The sequence below is a fragment of the Populus nigra genome, chromosome 2, assembly GCF_951802175.1.
Source record: "Populus nigra chromosome 2, ddPopNigr1.1, whole genome shotgun sequence".
Taxonomy (NCBI): domain Eukaryota; kingdom Viridiplantae; phylum Streptophyta; class Magnoliopsida; order Malpighiales; family Salicaceae; genus Populus; species Populus nigra.
The window spans coordinates 36,028,599-36,042,464 of NC_084853.1; the positions used below are offsets into that span (position 1 = coordinate 36,028,599).

The window sequence follows — 13,866 nt, forward strand, 5'->3', positions numbered from 1 at the left end:
AACAAAATTAATCACTCAAACACAAACTATAGGACAAACCATCAAAATCTGCTGCAGCAGCAATAATAATAATAATAATAATAATAATAATAATAATAATAAATTTTAACTAATATTCAGATTTTTAAAAATTAATTAATAATGCTATTGAAAGGATTTAGGACCTATTTAAAAATATAATTACGGTAATTTTTTAAAAAAATTTTACTTAAAAATATATTAAAATAATATGTTTGAAATTAATACATTAAAATTATTTTAAAACACCAAAAACTATTAATTTAAAAATAAAAAAAATTAATTTTTTTTTAAAAACTTTTTAAATATAAAAACAATCTCGGAAACGATGGAAAATAAGTGAAAAACAAGGGATTGATTTGTTGTTTTCAATAAACTGGAAACCCTAAGCCGTACCCGATTTATCAAAAACAAATCGTGGCCGTTGATTTGCATCGTTGAGACACTAGGGTTTTACTAGTATTTTAGCAGCAGCACCTTTCTTCTGCTCCCTCGTTTTTTTCCCCTCTGAAGCAGGCTCTGCTGCTACCCCCCGAGCATCACCAATGGTAAGTCAATGCCTTGATTTAGCAACCTATCTTAACGTTCTTCTTGCTTTCATTGCTGTTATCTAAAGATTTCATTCTCGGTTTTGCTTTTTCTTTGTTCTTTCATCTTAGATCGTTTGCTATATTTATTCTTGCTTAGCATGGCTTGATGCTCTGGTTTCATGTACTAGAAAAACTGAACTGATGGAGTGAAATGATTGGCTTAGGCCCAGTTGAGTGATTATTGTTATTGTATAACGAGTTGAAGTTTGGCAAACAAGCTGTTCAAGTCGTATTTTAGGGGATGGTGTATGAATTATTGACAACGAGATAGTAAAGTTTTTCTATATTTGATTCATGTTGAGATCATTTTTGTTCCTTTTGAGATTCTTCTCCCTACTCGACTGTTGTGATGATACCATGAAACTTTTCTTAACGATGGTGTACCAATATAAACATATATGTAATAGAATGTTTTTGAGTGCTTGTTAAGTGATCAAGTATTGGCTGTGATAATGTTGATTGCTCATAACAGGCATTTGCCAAAGCCCAAAAGTCGAGAGCTTACTACAAGCGTTTTCAAGTGAAATTCAAGAGAAGACGAGGTGTTTTTTTCACTTATTTCAGATGGATTTCCATCTTTTGGCTGCTTCTTTCTTGACATAAACATCTGTTTGAATTGTGCAGAGGGCAAGACAGACTACAGGGCGAGGATACGTCTTATCAACCAGGACAAAAACAAATACAACACTCCAAAATACCGTTTTGTTATGCGATTTGTATCCAGTTTCTAATTTTACATTATCAATTTGTTTTCGGTTTTTCTTTTTTTGCTATTTCTGTTGGATATCTTGTTCTAATAGGTTATTTATTTATTCCCCTTTCTAATGTTTTCACCTTAACACCCATATTAGACTAACAAAGATGTAACTGCACAAATCATACATGCTAGCATGGCCGGTGATATTGTTGTTGCAGCTGCCTATTCCCATGAGCTACCCCGCTACGGCCTTGAAGTGGGTCTCACAAATTACGCAGCAGGTATAACAATCGGTCTCAGAATACTTGAGGTCTTTGTTTCTCACAATCAGGTGCTCTAATTGCTTCTGCTACATTCCAGCTTACTGTACCGGGCTTCTCTTAGCCCGTCGAGTTCTGAAAAAGCTTGAGATGGATGAGGAGTATGAAGGAAATGTTGAGGTATATGGCTGATTCACAGTGTTTTATCAATATGAAAATCGTTCTATTCTACTTGGGTGGATTGTAAGATATGTATTCTTCCTGTGTACAGGCAACGGGAGAAGATTATTCTGTTGAACCAGCAGATAGCAGAAGGCCTTTCCGTGCTCTCCTTGATGTTGGTCTCGTGAGGACAACAACTGGGAATCGTGTTTTTGGTGCTCTTAAGGTATGCAGTATTCTTGTCGTGTAGTTCAGCTTAAAGCAAAGTCAGAGGAAAACAAGTTCATTCAAATATCTGTTTTGGGCACTCCCCACTCTTCCTTATATTTTGCTGACTTTTTTTCCCTCACAGATCAGTAATGCTCTTCTATCAGTTGTAATTGTGAAAAAATGGGTCAACTCTTTAATGAAATCTGTAGCTGTGAAAACAAAATTTAGTAGACAAGTCCTTATATTCTTGGTCATGTCTGTCCAAATAATTTATGAACTTGTTTACAAACGTGGAGATCTTGTTACTTCTGTGGCCTTGAGGGGCCTTGAGGATACAAACCAATTAATAACAGGACATTGGCATTCTTTTCAAATTTAGGGAGCTTTGGATGGTGGACTTGATATTCCTCATAGCGACAAGAGGTTTGCTGGATTCAACAAGGATGGAAAACAGCTTGATGCTGAGGTTCACCGCAAGTACATTTATGGCGGTCATGTTGCTGCGTATATGAGGGTAAGGTTCCTATTTGTCTGCTAACTAGGGAGATTGTGTGATTTTGCTGCAACTTAATTACAGGCAGGACACATCTCTGTAAAGACTATTTGTTCTCCTTTTAATTTTATTGGTAACTTGTGCAGAATCTGATGGAAGATGAGCCAGAGAAATATCAGTCTCATTTCAGTGAGTACATTAAGAGAGGCATTGAACCTGATAACATGGAGGAGTTGTACAAGAAGGTCCATGCTGCTATACGTGCGGACCCTACTGCAAAGAAGAGTGAGAAGCAACTTCCAAAGGAGCACAAGAGGTGTGATTCTCCCCCTCCTTTAGCACAAACTCTTGGCAAAAATGTGTTGCTTGTATCAATCATGATACCCAATTTGAAATTCCCATGAGCTTTTTTTTTTGTTTGCTTAATAGGGATGGGGACAGTGACATGCTAATTGAGCTGCGGCTCATTGGCAATGTTCCTTTTAGTTGACTGTATTTTGGTGACAACTTTTCATGAAGACCATTCTGGATATCTCTATTGATGAATTTCTTCATCATGATTTGTTGTTTACAGTCTTGATTTTTTCTGCAGATACAACCTGAAGAAGCTGACCTACGAGGAAAGAAAGGCCAAGTTGGTTGAAAGGTTGAAGGCTCTCAATTCTGCTGCTGACGATGATGAAGATGATGAGTAAATTCAGAAGGAATTTATGCTTATCCAAACCTAAGACTTTGGTGGGTTTTTTAGTAAGATGAGGAATAGTTATTTTCCAATTTTATCTTGGATTGATTAGGGCTGATGCCAGCAACTTTTGTCATGATGATCAACGAAATGGATGGCACTTTTTTGAGAAAACCATTGGGTGCAATTTAGTGTGGGTTAGCTGCTTATTTTGATAGTTAAATTATCTCTGTGACTAGAAGATTTACATGCAAATGGGTATGCCTTGGCTTTTAAACTCGATGTGAATTCGGTGTTCTTGTGCCCCGCAACCATATTGCTGTTGGTTTCCTTTTTTATCTACAGTTACAATACGGATCAGGAATGTGCTATGGGGACTGGGGATCACACTATCAGTGGACTTTGTTGAAACTATGAGTCCAAGACGAATGCATTTGGAAAAAAGGGTAGAGAGCTTATTGTCTGCAGTAGTGTATTTGGTTCATTGCTTATTTTCTGGAGAAAAGATGTTTTTTAAAATGAATTTTTATTTTTTTAAAATTTATTTTTGATATTAGTATATAAAAATGATATGAAAAATATAAAATAAATTCAGTGTTTTTAAAAGTATTTTTAAAACGTAAAAAAAAGCTTTCAGTTGTTAATCCTCACCTATAAATAACAACATCCACAACTATAAATAGCAATATATAGCAAATATTTTGTGGTGTTTCTGAGGTATAAATCTGAAATAGACATGAGGCTGGCCGCGTGGAGCTGAGGAAGTGCATGTTCAGAACAAGGGTGAACCCATGGCCGAGTGGAACCGAGAAAGTGCATATTGCCTGTCACTGTTCCGGATCGCACAGAGTCGAATTTCTTTCATAATTGTTGATTGTTGTAACCATGTTCTTGTGTTTTTGTTTGTTTGAAATTATGGTAATGATGATAATTTAAAATATTTTTTATATAAAAATATATTAAAATAAAAAAAATTATTTTATAAAAATTATTTTTAAAATAAAAAGTTTTTGTTATTCGGCCTTTTCATTTATATATATATAAATTATTTAAAATATTGATGTTTTAAAAATGAAATTTGCTTAAAAGATATTTAACAAGGTTATATGTCTATAATATTATATTTAAAATATTTTTATTTTATAAAATAAGCTATACATTAATATATAATATAATAAATTCTTTTTTTTTTTCTATAATTATATCTTTTATATTTCATTCTTTTATTGTAAATGGTCAAATAGATACATTCAATGTGTTATATATATATATATATATTAAAACATATATAAGTTATTCTCCAACTTATTTTTCACGACATAGCTAAATACTGGAAACTGTTTTTCAATTTATTTTTCATGATACTGTCAAATATCAGGAATTTACTTTATATGAAAATCACTTTTCAAAAGAAACTATTTTTTAACAAACAAACGGAGCTAATGATTGTTTTGGATTTCACAATAGATCAAGGAATAAAAACATTGGATTGTAATGAGTGCCAAAAGTTTTCTATTTTAACTATTTTTTTAACTTTATCCTTTTGAAGTGGGTTAATTTAGGATTGAACTTGATGATTTCTTTCAATTAGCTTTGTATGGAGTTACCGTGACATTGAAGAAAAATATTAGCTATCGATTGATGCTCATTTGGCCACATAAAATTAGATTTCATTAATTTAGAACAATTGAAGGTTTAAGGACTGAAATTGAAACCAAAACAAGTGTTTAGGGATTGAATTAAATGAAAAGAAGAGAAGTGGTTGGTGCGTGTAACCCATGTGTCAGCTTGTGAAAAGGGCCGCTGTAATTGGGCAGAGCATGCGATGGCCATCAAACTTTGGAGATGTCCTTCCCTGATGTCGTTTGAATCGTCTTGACAGTTCTTCCTTCCAAGATGACGTGTGATGATGTTAGTGCAATAGTTTGGCTCTGGCAGACCATTCTTTTTTTCTTCCTTCTTCTCTCTCTTGTTCTTGATTTTCATGTCTGATTCTCTAAAAAAAAGCAAAGTGAGTTGTTATATGTTTTTAAATATCAAATTTGATCATTATTATTTGGATATAATCCTTTTTTTTTCAATTGCGTCCTTCAAACATGAGTTAGTTTAAAATTAAGCTTCGTAATTTCTTTAAGTTTGCTTTCTATGAGGTTATCTCGGTATCATAACTTAGATTGCAGGTTTGATATATTAACCTGAATTGAATTGAGTTTTTTTTATCATTGTTTTAAATTGATTTAAAAAAAAATCACTCTTCAAAATTAAAAATATTAGATTAGTTATGAATTAAGCTTCATTAATTTTTTTTTTTGTGGGTTATTCCTGTAACATGACTTGGGTCATAGGTTTGAAAGCTTAACTTGGATCACTTTTTTGGGTTATTTTTTTAATTGATTTTTTTTTTCATTTCATCCTCAACATTATGCTGGGTGGGAGTTGGACTTCATTTTTTTTTTCAATTTGTTTGTTTTTTTAGTTTATCCTGGTCTCATAACACATGTAAATTTGAAGAGTAACCCATTTTTTACTCAGATATTTTTTTGTGCTTATTTTTAATTGATTTTTTTTTAATTTTATTATTAAATTAAGCTTCATAATTATTTATTTATTTATTTTCCATAAGATTATCTAGTTCATAACTTGACTGGTTCTTTTTAGGTTTTTTTTTAATTAAATGTTTTTTTTATAAGAAAAAATTCATCCTTCTAGAATTTTGATAATTGAAAATTAATTTCATAATTATTTCAATTTAATTTTCATTGATCAATTTACTTTTTATAGAATTAAAAAATATTTGCTCCTGAAATACAAGTTGACAACGCTTGAACATTATTTTTATGCTAAAAATAAATTGATCCGACTTGCGGGTTAGCACAAACAAACAATCTAAATATTTCCCTGGAAAGTCTTGGACAAGCAGGGGATGGCGTTGCGAGATGCTTCTGGGTTTGGGAAATCATCATCCATTTATAATTGTCACATGATTCACTGCAAAGTATATGACGCAAAGAGGAACACATAATATTCATTATTCAAATTGCATTAATGAAAAGTTGAAGATACCAAGACAGATTATCAGCCATCTCTTTCTAACATCATGGGGGTGGTATCCATATCTTCTCAGTAACTTAAGGTTTTATGGTACAAAATGAGCACATACAGCAAGACCATGATATATGTTCTGTGGAGGACACAATTGGTTCTTCCAGAGAGGATTATTAGCAAACGAAAGACGCGTAGCAAAACCAACCTGGGAAAGTAGGTACGGCATTTTCATCATAGCAGGCCGGAACTAGAAAGGTAGGGGTGGTATGTCCTCCATCTGAACTGCTCCATCATACAGCTCTAGAATCTTGTGATTTCTCAAGAAAAACAGATATAGATTTAATATGCTCAGTTGCTAGGACTGTCTCCCCATACATTATCCCATGCACCACTTGGAGCAGCCTTTGGCCCCTCAATGTAGTTCTGATTCCCACGGGGGTTGTGGGGGACAGGGAATCCATCAGGTCCTGGCCCTTGAACCTTCCGGGGCTTTGATTTGATTCCCAACAATCTCAAAGCAAATCTAGCCAACTCTCCATACAATAACCCTGTGCGATCAAAGAGCTGCAAGCGACAATTTCATGAATCATTGTGCAAGGACATTGTCATGAAGCACAACTAAAATGAAGGTACATGAGGGCTCACTTTGTAATATCAAGTCTATTTTCAGAGAAAGGAAAAGTGGACATTTAACGAGCTTAACCTGAAGAAGGGCAGACATGAACATGTGGAATGCCTGAGTGTTCTGGTCAATCAAGAATGATATCCGGCCAAAAACATTCACAACACCTTGCATCTGTCGTACAGTTCAAAATAACAAAACATCAAACAATTGAACCTTGCAATGGAAAGGTACAGCAGGTTAAGAAATGATAATTTATCTATAAAGTCACCATTGCTAATTTACATAACAAATCAGATGTTAAGTTCAATATGAACGGGTGCATTTACTTCTTTCTTTTTAACCTAAAAAGCTACTCTTGCATCGCAGATATTTTATGAGTAAAAGACTTGTCAAGCTGGTATTGTAAGACAGCACATAAGGAGACAATGAATATTGCCCTTCAAATACTAAGAGACACCAATCATGGTCCATCTGATGGTTCTCGATGAAATACTCTGCAAGTGTGAGATTAAAGAATTGTAGATGTGCAAACTTCCATAGCACCAAACAATCCCTGTGGATTTTAATGGCTTGTAATTCTATTCTACAACCATGGCCATCAATAGGAGCACAGTGAAGGGCCATTTTATAGATCTATGAAAGCCAAACGTCATTCCTTAGAATGAAAAAATGTTTATAAATGCATAGTGAATGAGACAAAGCTATAAAGTACACCACTATTTTATGGGCAGCATGCTCTAACAGCCACTGTTCGGCATTAGAGGTATCAAATAATGAGAGCAGATTCCATTAAACAGCCTATCACAAGGTAAGTTGAAGGATTGACCCAAGAAGAAACATATAAATGTTATTGAGAGCAAACTTTTTCCTCTCTACAAAACGTACTGGTATTTGACCTGGTGGTGGTCTGTGGTCATAAATCAAAGCCAAAACAACAAGAAGAAAAAAAGACAAGAAAAAGGAGAGATCCCTTACAACTCGAAGAAAAGAAACCCAAAAGCTTGGAGGTGACGGTGGAGCACCAAAGGGATTATTTGGATCTTGATCACCGCAAGGACCCATGCCCACTCCATAACCACCCATTGGGCCACCAAGACCGCCACCAAGACCGCCACCGTACATGCCTCCATTATACATCCCCCCGTAACCTCCTCTATATGAACTGTTCCCATACATCCCACCACTATACCCTCCAGCTCCACCATACGAAGAGCCATACATTCCACCATAGGAATTTCCATACATTCCCGTACCGTACCCATTATTATAACCTGCAAAAAAATAACAAAACCCACACATGAAACTAGTCAAATAAAGCAGCAAAGCTATTATCCAACCCAGCAGTCACCTTTAATCCGTATCATATAGCTTTTAATTTTAATCTTCAGTATACCAAGACCCTATTACTCCCATTAAGTACACCGTTGTGATTCAATCAACAGCCCACATGAATTCAACATCATTTGTTGTGAATTTAACATAAATCACAGATTACTTGTTTACCATTTGCACACACTTGCAAACATAGGAAAGAAAAGCGAAATACCCGAATACATGGTTCCAGCGTTCTGTTGCTCCCAGGGCCTAGTGGGAACAGGTCTCCCAAAAGAATTAGCGGTGGCAACTGTATTCCCACCAGTAGCAGGAACAATTTCTCCCGGTTTCGTTGTTCCAGATGCCTCAACCACGTCACTCGTGCTTCCAGGGGATGGCGGTTTAAAAGGTGTAGGGCCAGATGATGATGTTCCCGCTCGTTCCCACGGTTTAGGAGGAGGGCTACTACCTGCGACAAGAATTACAGATTACAAACTACCCATGACATCAAAAGAAAAAACAGCAAGTAAATCAAGAGTTACAGATTCTCCAAATCTATATATAAGGGAGCTAGAAATAGAATCATCAATTGAAAATAATTTAATTTCTCTAGAAGAAAATTAAACAGATAAATAGAGGGTTTTTTTCTTGTCTTGATCCTCCAATTCGAAGCTGTGATTCTTACGGTGATGAGATGAAGAAAATAAAGGAAAGAGAAGGAACCTGGTTGTTGGGAATTGGAGTCCATGACCGAACAAAAAACTATTGAGCTCTTCTATCCAATATTGTCTTTTATAGCCGCCCGTCTTGGTCTCGGAGGGTCTTCTAATACTTTAGGTACTTTTCATGTTTTCTTAATGTGATCCCTCTACTCTCTTCATTTTCCTAATTGGACCCCTCCGATGATTCCAGTTAATTCCTTGGCCATAAGTATTGTTTAAATTCTCAATCACAATCAAATCTCTTTATCCGGATGTCTCTCGATCGCATTTCAATATAAAATAAAGAAACATTTTTTCAATTAAAATCTTATTATTTTTTAATTTTCAAACTTCATTGAATCCTTTACCATAATAATCTCTCAGGATTAGACCTTTAGCATATTACTACAAAAAAGATATCAAATGATGATAATAATGGTAACATAAAGGATGGGAAGTCGGATGTTGCACTTGACGGTGGCAATAAAAAGAGAAAAAAAAACGATCGGTGATGTTGGTCATAAATGACAATAAAAAAAAAAACAGATATGGTTGGTGGTTATGATATTAATAAAGTAAAATAAAGCAAGAAACGATAATTTTTTTTTCACATTTTAATTTTAGCTAACATGTCATGCCACAGGCAACTCATGGCCCGGAAATTGACCGGGATGTCATCGGAAGGGTCACATTAAGAAAAAGCAGAGAATTGAAGGACCCCATTAAAAAAAGTAAGAGTAAAGGTGCTATAATAAGAAAATGGGAAGAATACAAAGATGAATCATGCAATTACCAAAACTAAAACCGCGTATATCCCTTTTGGTCGTATTTTTTTAGTTTTAAATTAATATTTTTATGTTTTTAAATTATTTTAATTTATTAATATTAAAAATAAAAAATATTATTTTACAAAATTTCCGAACAAATTACACTTTCAAAAATATTCTCTCAAGACTCCAAACATGTAATTATTAACAGAAAAGGTGCGTGCTGATTTTGCCTCTATCCACGTGCCTTCTGTCTTAATATTATTACTAGAAAATGCTTCGTGATAAGCTGCTAATGGGATTTTAAATTAATTTTTAACTCAAAGTCATTGGAACGGTGCATTTTTAAAAATTATAAAAATTTTCAATTCAAATTATATCATAATAAAATAAAAAAATATATATATATAAACTGATAAATTGTAAAAATTATTAATATTAATTAAAAACTAATGTGAAAAAAACAATTTTTCTTTAAAAGAAAAATGTATATATAAATATTTTATGTTATTTTTCTTTTAATTTTATATTCTTAATTTTGATTGCTGGATACACGTGATTTATGTTCTTATAAATACATCATGGAAGAACAACTCACCTATCTAAAATTTAACAGGAAAAAAATAAAGATAAATTACAATAATATCTTATGAAATTATAGAAATAGTCTAAAAGATGATTTATTATCTAAAAAATTAAACTAAAAAATTTTAAATATGAGAGAGAGGATATTAATTAAAAATTAATTTTAAAAAATAGTTAAGAACTAAATGATTTTTTATACATATTTTTTAATGGTTTTTATTTTTCAAACCAATATGCAAATATATCAAGACTAAAAATCTATTTGATTTTGTAGTTGTTTGTATGGGTATACCCTTTTTTAATTGATTATAAGCAAAGCAAGGAAAGACATGCCTCTCTCATCAACTTTTATGGTCTATTTTGTTTTTTAACAAATCATTTACACAGCATTTGTATTTTTATATTTTTATTAGTGTAGGTGTTTGGGCTAGTTTACATGTATTTCGACTAATCTCATGGGTCCTGAAATTAACGACCATATAAGTCTCTAGTGGCTCTAAAGTTTGTGGGATCGAACTGGTGATTTCTAGGAAATAAACTCAGAATCTAATCAGTTTAACTACACCCCTCATAATTATATTTGTATTTTTAAAGATCAAATAAAAAGCTCCTTGATTTATAAATGTGTTAAGGTTGTTAAGTCTCCTCCACATATTTTTTTAGTTAATAATACATTATCACACCAATTTGATATAATTATAAAATTAAATTTCAATAAGTGCCTGCCTCAATATTTTAGCTAGAAAAGTTGAAGTAAGATAAATTAACCTCGTTATAAATTTATTTCCCAACTATTCTTCTAAAAAACCTTGAAAACATATATACTCATCATTTCAATAAGAATATATATATATATATATATATATATATATATATATATAATCTTGTGGTGATTAAAATAAATATTAATAAGAATTCAATCGAGAAAAATATATTTTATGAGTTGAAATTTCTCTTTCTCACTCCTGTTTTTTTATATACATAAACAAAAGCATATTTTTTCCTGTCATTAATATGGTTTGTCGAATAAAAATTTAATGTAAGTAAAATAAATAGAGAAAATTACTTTTACCCTTATATAGTTTTTTTTTTTACTTTGCCTCTATTTCTTCAAAAATTATAGTTTGCATTGTAAAATTTATAAATTCATAACATTTTATATCGTTATTCATGCTTGTCAAAAAAATTAATAAAAAAGAATGGATTATTTACAAAATTATCAACTGACGAAAAAGCTCTAATGCTAAATATTACAATTTTGACATCAAGTCAAAATAATCTTAGCCACCCAACGAAGACAATGTCTCATGATCTAAAAATCTCCCCAAAACACGTTGTGAAAATGACCGAAACCAGAAGGCCTCAGGATTGGAGCCCTTGAATTGTCGTCGGAGAAGGATGCTGCAAAAGAAAACCACCGGAAAGGGATGTAGGTGCTCAACGAGCTGAGCAAATGTTTTTATATAAAAAAAACTTGTTAGGTTAAAAAATTTAAGTATTGAGTCATTAGATCAAGTAATTTAAATAATATTAAAAAACAATAATGATAAATAAAATAAATAAACAATAAAAATTCATACTTAAATTTATCGAACAGCTCAATAGTGACCTAATAAAAAAAACTAAAAAAAATATATAAAACTTAAAAAAAAACATCAATTTAAAAAAAAAACTAAGAAAACTCAGTTTAATCTCAAGCAAACCTCTTAAATTTAGTTTAATCTTAAAAACTTACAACTTGTTAAATCATAGACTTGAGTTTAATGAAGAAGCTTAACTATCAATCAATTTAATTTTGAAGGATGAAATCATTAAAAAAAATTAATAAAAAAACTTTCAAAAACAACAAAAAGAATAAGGATAAAATATGAGAAAAAAACACATAAGGAGGATGAAATTTGAAAACAAATAATCTCGAGCAAAATAAATAGCAATTAAAAGAATGAGCATCAAATTTGAAAGATTAAAGAATCATAGGGGATAAAATTAAAAAATATTTGTAATTTAATAAATTATCTATAGATTAAAAAATAATAAGAGGTGAAATTGAAAAACATATGGAGGGCTAACTCAATAGAATCAAACCTAGAAGACAATAAAACAAAAATAAAGAGAAAAAAAACCAAGCAAATCCAGACGAACCTCCTAAATCTAGTCTAATCTCTAAAACTTGTAACTTGTAAAATCCTTCAAGAAACTTAACTCTTAACAAATTTAATTTTGAAGAATGGAATCATAAAAAAAACTATGAAATCCCGAATAAATTTACATGGAATGAGAAATAAATTAAATATCTACCTTAACAAGAGTGGAATTACTATTTCACATTTACCAAAAACAATCATCACTATCTAGTCCAATCATCTTGGACTTTACTCTCATAATCATTACGCAACACGTCATATAATATCTATCCATATAAATAATACACATATCCTTAATTGAAGTCCAAAAGAAAAGAAAACAAAATGTACTAGCATGTAATATGACAATTTTAAACACCGTATATGAAGTGTTAAAAGTTAAAAATGTAGGGTGTTACAAAAACATTAATAAAAAAACTTGCAAAAGAAAAAAAACAACAAAATAATAGGAATAAAATTTGACAAAAAAAAACCCCCAAGAAGGATGAAATTTTAAAAAATAATTAAAAATGATCCTAAATAAAATAAATTACAACTAAAAGAAAGGGATTAAATTTGAAAGATTAAAAATTATAGGGGGTGAAAATCAAAAAATATTTGTAACTTGATAGACTATTTATAAATTAAAAAATGATAGGGGGTGAAATATAAAGAAATTATTAAGGGCTAACCCAATAGAATTAAAATACAAAAAAAAAACAAAAAACAAAGAGAATAAAAAAAAACATAAGTTTAGAAAAAGGAAAAATAAAATAAGCAAACCCGGTGAGTCTCTTAAACCTGGTTTAATATTTAAAAGTCACAATCTATCAAATCTTTGAGCCAAATTCAATTATAAAGTCTAATCCTTATCCAATTTAATTTTGAAAGATGAGATCGGTAAAAAAATATTTAAAGAAAAACCTATAAAAGCAACAAAAATAATAAAGGTAAAATTTAAAAATTTAAAAAAAACCCAAGAAGGATGCATTAAAAAAATGATGCCAAATAAAACAAATAACAATTAAAAAAATAAGGATAAAAGTCTAAATATAAAAAACAAATCATAGAGGATGAAATTGAAAAATATTTGTAAAAACCAAGCAAACCCGAAAAAATATCTTGGACCTGGTCAAAATTTAAAAAATCACAACCCGTGAAGCCATGGATCCAAGTCTAATTAAGATGTTTATTATGAGCCAATTTAAAAATATCAATTTTAAAAACTTGTCAAATAAAAAAAATAGCAATAAAAATAACAAGGATTAAATTTGAAAAAAAAACAAAGGAGTTTGAAATTGTAAACTAATATCATTTATGATTTAAGATAAAAACTTGTCAAGCCTAAAACATTGATAATAAAAAAGAATAATGATTAAATTTGATAGGAAATAAAACAAAAGAGGGTGAAAATGTAAAACAAAATCAATTGAAACCAAACAAAAAATAACAATTAAAAGAGTTAGGATCAAATTCAATAAATTATTTAAGATAAAAAAATCACAATAAAAAAAGAACTATATCAGAAGAGCCAATAAATGAATGGGTTGTTCTTGAATTTTTAAGGGGCTGACATGAAAATTTAGGTGGGAGA

General features: G+C 31.2%; 2 protein-coding genes across 2 annotated transcripts; one reads left to right on the top strand and one right to left on the bottom strand.

Annotated features, from left to right (window-relative positions):
• Window positions 1–420: 420 nt before the first annotated feature.
• Window positions 421–3,286, top strand: LOC133681588 (large ribosomal subunit protein uL18-like). Its single transcript, XM_062104674.1, has 9 exons — window positions 421–566; window positions 1,081–1,150; window positions 1,233–1,324; window positions 1,460–1,586; window positions 1,666–1,745; window positions 1,837–1,953; window positions 2,317–2,451; window positions 2,577–2,746; window positions 3,023–3,286. The coding sequence occupies exons 1-9, from the start codon at window positions 564–566 to the stop codon at window positions 3,123–3,125; spliced, it is 897 nt and encodes a 298-aa protein (XP_061960658.1). The 5' UTR covers window positions 421–563; the 3' UTR covers window positions 3,126–3,286.
• A 2,826-nt stretch (window positions 3,287–6,112) lies between these two features.
• On the bottom strand, window positions 6,113–8,913 carry LOC133683077 (peroxisomal membrane protein 13-like). The gene is made up of 5 exons (XM_062106590.1): window positions 8,820–8,913; window positions 8,329–8,565; window positions 7,758–8,053; window positions 6,861–6,953; window positions 6,113–6,721 (listed from the first exon to the last, which is right to left on the bottom strand). Exons 1-5 carry the CDS (start codon window positions 8,842–8,844, stop codon window positions 6,506–6,508), a joined length of 867 nt encoding a protein of 288 aa, XP_061962574.1. The 5' UTR covers window positions 8,845–8,913; the 3' UTR covers window positions 6,113–6,505.
• Window positions 8,914–13,866: the final 4,953 nt, after the last annotated feature.